The sequence below is a fragment of the Sinocyclocheilus rhinocerous genome, unplaced genomic scaffold (genome assembly GCF_001515625.1).
Source record: "Sinocyclocheilus rhinocerous isolate Xijiao unplaced genomic scaffold, SAMN03320098_v1.1 scaffold1112, whole genome shotgun sequence".
In the NCBI taxonomy this organism is placed as follows: domain Eukaryota; kingdom Metazoa; phylum Chordata; class Actinopteri; order Cypriniformes; family Cyprinidae; genus Sinocyclocheilus; species Sinocyclocheilus rhinocerous.
In genome coordinates, this window is record NW_015657961.1 from 707,410 (window position 1) to 713,792 (window position 6,383).

The window sequence follows — 6,383 nt, forward strand, 5'->3', positions numbered from 1 at the left end:
TTATTTCTGCCAATTTCTCATTTTCATTTAGTTTAACTTGATTAACTACAATAACTAAAACGAAACTTGAAATAAAAATGAAAAACTATAGATATATTTACAAAAGCTAATAAAAATGACAAAAACACACAACCAAATTACTAACATTTTAACTAAAACTTTAATTAAAAATCATAAAAATAAAAAATGTTATGAATTATATTATGCAACAGATGTTAATAAATTATTATATATTAACATGTCATATTTTATTAATACGATTCTAATAATATAATATAATAATACTTTTATATAGAATTAATGCAGCAAATAAGTGTGGCAGTGGCAAAAAAAAAAAGGCATAGCTTATAGACACTTCCCATATACACGGTTATGCACAGACCTCACAAGCGCTACATAACATACCACAACATTCACATCTACCACACCTTTCAAATTAAGTGTGCAATTCAGATTGAGTGTGTGACTAATTATGTGCAATATTTGAGGTGTAATGTGTGCAAACCACAAGGCCACTGCTCTAACTACAGGTGCATCTCAATAAATTAGAATGTCGTGGAAAAGTTCATTTATTGTTTAAAGAGGGAGCTCTGGTCAACAGCATGGCCGATATTAGAGGAGGTTAAACTCTCTCAATACACCCTGAAACATTCAACAGTGCACTGATACGCCCCACTGACGCTTGATGTCATCACTGCACGCAAGTACTGCGGAGCGATCATACGTATAAAAAGTCAGTGACTGCTATAGACAAGTGTATAAAACCAGGTAATTATACACTTAATAAGTGTTAGTCACTGAACTAAATTACTGCAGTGCCCTTTAAGAGTGGCAGGTTTTGCGAGCAAGACGGTGTATGTGTGTGTGTATGAGGGAGAGGGATCATTTTCTCATCTTAATAATAGCAGAGAGTGACGTAAATTATAGTCCACACACTCAAGTGCAGACACACACACACACACACACACACATTTAGTGTCAGCAGTTAAATCATGCCTCAATACTCCATCTGATTATAAATGAATGGGATAATTAAAGTAACTCAATACACTCTCTCTCTCACACACACACACACACACACACACTCACACACATAGGCTTAATGGATGCATTTTTATCTGTGAGTTATACAGCTCCATTATTTAGCCTCCCTATTGTCTGATTGACTGACAGCGGAACATTCCAGAAATAAACAGGAGTCATGTCAGGACAAGAGAGCACAAACACACACAGGCTGCCTTTACAAAATTAAGAAAGGAAGGATGGAAGAAAGAAAGACAGAAAGAAATGAAGGAAGGAGGGAAAGAAAGAAAGAAAGAGAGCGAGAGAGAGAGAGAGAGAAAGAAAGAAAGAAAGAAAGACTAGTTAAAGAAAAACATGGCTACCAGAAGACAAACAAACAATGTTGCAAGAACAACAAAATTGACCAGAATTGTATTTTTTATGTTCAATCAGGGAATATAAAGGAAGATTTTCTAAAATATTATTTAATAAACATACAAAAAAAAATATTGTGAAATATTATTATAATTTTAATGTTTATGGCAAAACTGAATTTTCAGCATCATTACTCCAGTTTTCAGTGTCACATCCTTCAGAAATCATTCTAACATGCTGATTTGGGTCTCAAGTGACATTATCAATGTTAAAGTTGTGCTGCTTAATATCTTAATATTAGATTAGATTTTGATGAAATCTTGTAAGATTATACGATTTTACTGTCACTTTTGATCAATTTAATACATCCTTGCTGAATAAAAGTATTAAAATTTATCTATGTGTGCTCTCTGTGTTTTTATGAATTTTAAAATAATGTGGCATTAGCCTACCATCATGCTAAAATCACATTCAACTGAAATCAGAAGGGAGTCTATTGGTGTAGTATACGGAGTTGTTACCACCTTGTGATGGTAAGGATGCTGTCTATTTAGGGAGCTCACTAGATTTTGGAACAGAGTTACAGACTTTACCTGTACATTTCATTGTAAAAAGTTTATTGTCAAATTAACAGTAACTTACTGGCAACAATTATCCAGTAGTTGCTGTATTTTGTACAACAGTAAAACTAAGTACAGTAGATTTAACAGTACTGTAAAAACAAAGTACAGCATTATAATGTTATTTTTATTTTTTATATATTCAATAACACAAGTTATTGCTTCACACCAACAGCTTTATTCAGGCTTCATCTTTTACAGTTCAGAGCTGAATGTCAATAAAATACGCAGAATTACCAGCATATTAACCATATTTCATCAATGAACAAAATACAATTATAACCTAAAATCACAGTAACATATTGTGCAAGTGAAAAATAAATGGTGGAAATATAAAAATTAAAGTTTTAAGTGTTAAAGTACTTAATTTGTGACATTATACAACAATAATCAGAGAATTCATATCGTCTCAAAACATTTAAAACGTTCTTCTTTATGGTGACGACTCTTCCCGGCTGTCTCTGATGGTCCAGCCGCACTTGCTTGCGCCACTGCGGGAGGAAAATACTAGTTAGCACAGTTTTACTGGAAAAGTGAACAAGTTACATTAAAATAATATGTACATGATGATGAAAAAGTGTATACTTATAGTATAAAAAAGTACTCTTAGCACGTTCGTCTTCACGACGAGTCTCCCCATCGGTCTGCCAGCGCCACTGCGGGAGGAAAAGCCCAGTTAACGCAGTGTGACTTGGAAACTGAGCGTTCGCTCAGATACTCTTTATCTTGCCAATAACATCAGAATAAAATATACAAAAAGTGATTAAAAAGTCGAAAATTAAAATGAACCTACCATAGCCTACTCTTTTGTGGGCTTTCATCTTCACGATAAGTCTGTCACAGAGCCGCTGCGGGAGGAGGTGTGTGGTTGTTTTCACGGTCATTTGGTACTACTTTATTTAAATTTACAGTAGGAATTTTGTTCCAGAATGCATTGAAAATCTACAATGGCATACTGTAATACAGCGTATACAGTAGTAAACTGCTGAGAATACAGTAATAATATTGTGAAAACAACTAAATTCACAGTAACACTGTATGCACATTGCACAGTAGGGAACTGTTGAGAATACAGTGATTTACTGTAAAAACAACAAAAATTATTTAGTCTTGGTACAGTGTTTAACCCCCCATATTTTATTTTTACTTTTGTTCTTGATTTATCATGTATATTAATTATTGATTTGTTTAACTTCTGCAGCTGCAAAGCGCTTACAAAAATTAGCCTGTCATGCCAAAAAAGCACAAAGAGCAGAGAGAGTGAAAGTGGCAGTGATTCATCCTCTCCTCACGTGTTCTCGCTGTCTAAGTGCTGCCATGCTTTTCCTGTCAGACTAAAGGCGTGTGACACCCAGATCCATTCTGTCTCTCTACCTCATTGTCTCTGTCTTTCTCCAGGAAGTGGCGTGCGACATGGCTGGGGAGAATGTTCCGGAGCATGTTCTCATTGTGTTCACGCAGCTCTCGCATCTCATTTATCTCTTCCTTCGCCTGTACACGCCATAGGAAGTCCAGACGAGCGGTATACTCCAGCTGAGAGACAGAGAGAATAAAGCTAGTGAGAACTAAAAAGCATCACAAGATACCTTAAATCAACGCAAACAAGCATAAACTCAGAACAGCCAATCAGTGTTACAGCCCTATACAGTATTTTTACAAAGCATTCATCAGGCTCACACATTCCTTGGCAGAGACGATCGCCATATTCTACGGCTGTACAGGTCAGAGAGAGGCTCAATATCTGCCCAGATGCACTCATATCATCTGATCGCACTTCAAGACTGAATGTTTGTCACCACAAATGCAAAGAACACAATGAGTTTGCCCCTGCTACTAAACTCAGAACAGACTCAGAAGTTAAAATTCTGTAATGTGATGTGGTTGCTACCAAAGCATTACTGTCACTACCGAAAATGGGCAGTCACTACCGAAACATGGGATGTTTTGTCAAAAATAAAGTATACTGAATTATCAACTAAGATGTTATGATAGTTTTTGGTTCAATGTATATTCAAACTAATGATTCCTTAACTTTGAAATCAGTATGATCAATGTTTTGCCTTTTACAAAGAAAAATTGGATTCAAAATACAACAAATCTCATAAATTACACTTGAAATATTGTAAAAAATTTAATTGTTATTGATTTACCTCTGAAAAAAAAATTAAATAGCAAAAAAATATATTTAAAGGGGTCATATGATGCAATTTCATTTTTTCCTTTCTCTTTGGAGTGTTACAAGCTCTTGGTGCATAAAGAAGATCTGGGCGGGGCATAGAGGAGAAACAATAATGTACAGTATGTGGAAAATAATGTGTTTTTTTTACTTTAAACCGCATAAACACATTTCATTACACCAAATACACAAAATAATGTTCTTTTTAGCAGCATCATATGACCCCTTTAAAATGTAGATGTAAGCTAAATCTTAATAGGTCAATATAACCGTTCTAATTGAATTATTATTACTGTGTTTCGGTAGTGACAAATTTGGGGAGAGGACAAATATTTCAAAACTTTCTGAAAATACAATATGAGAATTACCTGTGCAATTACTAGAAATGTGTACCTTGGATATTATACAATTTGCATACATAAAATTTTTTTTGGAAAAAGACACATTTTTTTCAAGACATTTCCAACTCTGACTTTGGACCAATTCTGTAGAATGGCCCATATTCATTCATTTGATCAAAATACAGTAAAAACAGTAATACTTTGAAATATTATTACAATTTTAAATAACTGTTTTTATTTGAATATATTTTAAAATGTAATTTATTTATGTGGTAAAGCTGAATTTGAAGCATCATTACTCCAGTCTTTAGTGTCACATAATGCTTCTGAAATCATTCTAATATGCCGATTTGGTGCTTAAGAAACTTAAATATTTCAAAATATTTAGTTGCAATTTCCAAATTCATCTGGTGAAAACATTTAACTTTTGTAGCATTAACCAATTTAATGTGCCCTGGTTGAATAAATTATAATATATATATATAAAAAACAAAGACTAAAGAAAATAAAAAAGGCTTTAAGTTTCAAAGAAGAGAGAGACAGAAAAAATAGGTATATCTAATAACTGTCAGCAATACTAGGCAGATAAATCGCAAATACACACTCAGCAAACACAATCCAGTCACTGGAAAAAAAGGCACACAAAAATCCTAGCAACCAGAAGAGGAATGCATCTGTAGATAATCAATGACAGGAAAGATGCAGAGAGGTGCACTTTCTTCTTAAATGTGGAAAATAACTCATAATCAGAAAAAAAGTACAAATACTTTACAACATTTATTTAAAATGTCATTATATAGGTTTATCATTAAAAATATTCTTAATTTAATGTAAAAGATTATAGTATGATATTTGCACAAGTATTAAATCCCCACATCTTACTATTTATAATGCCATCCATTTGCAGCAATGACAACATCTTTTAGGTTATAAGTTATAACATTTTAGAAAACTTGTAATACAAATTTTTTTTTGCAATTATCAATGTAATCAATCAACTGGGTAAGTAAGGTGATAATTAGTAGTTAATTTTTTTACCCTATTCACCTGCAGAGTCTCGCCGTTGGCTCTATTTAAACCTTGTATAAAGATCCATCTCAGGTGATCGGATCGCAAATAATTATTATTTTGCTGTTTATATCTGGACAAGCGTCTCAAATGTGTCTCCTGTGACAACTGGTGTTCAGTTTCAGTGGGATGGTCTTTGATTTCATGAATACAGACATCACTCACAATGTTGTTGTGAGTGTTATTGCATGTTGACAAAGCGCAAAAAGCGCTGTCTATTTTTGTATATTTTTTTAGGTGTGATTTTGGCCCATTGTTCCATGCATTTTTGCTCCGGTTTGTTTAGGTTAATCAGATTTGTGCACCATCATTTTTAAACAGTGCAATAATCTCATTTGAATTATACTAGTCTTTAACAAGGCCACTGTAGGTTCTTCACATTTTTGTTTTTGAGCCACTCCAGTAAGTTAATTAAAAATGTAATGTGGCTTTGGGATCATCGTTCTGCTAAAAGCATCAGGTTTTTGGCCGACTTCTCATCCATTCCTCCCACTGTTTTAAGCTGATGCCGAGCCCTTGAGCAAGATGCCACAACCTCACTACCAAATTACACTGTATGTATAACTTGTTTTACATTTGGACAGCACATTTAAATTTAATTTTGGCTGGTTAAGTGGAGACACTGCAGGCAAAAGCACTGTTTTTTCATGCACCTGTCAATTTTGAGATTTTGGGCTTTTTGGCTTGTTTGGTGTTTTTTCAGACTAGTGGAAAGAAAACATCCAAAAGACACTGTTAAGTGTTTCTTTTATAGCACTTTATCTATTTGTGTCAATAGATTTCAATTACAATACATATTTT

The 6,383-nt window shown here is 33.7% G+C and overlaps 1 protein-coding gene across 1 annotated transcript in view; it reads right to left on the reverse strand.

The window, feature by feature from the left end:
- The window catches only part of LOC107721761 (adenylate cyclase type 8-like), a 52,776-nt gene that overhangs the window by 2,359 nt on the left and 44,034 nt on the right, over positions 1-6,383 (reverse strand). The window contains exon 15 of the mRNA XM_016529923.1: positions 3,372-3,530. Within this exon, the coding sequence (XP_016385409.1) occupies positions 3,372-3,530 (159 nt within the window). The remainder of the gene's footprint in view (positions 1-3,371; positions 3,531-6,383) is intronic.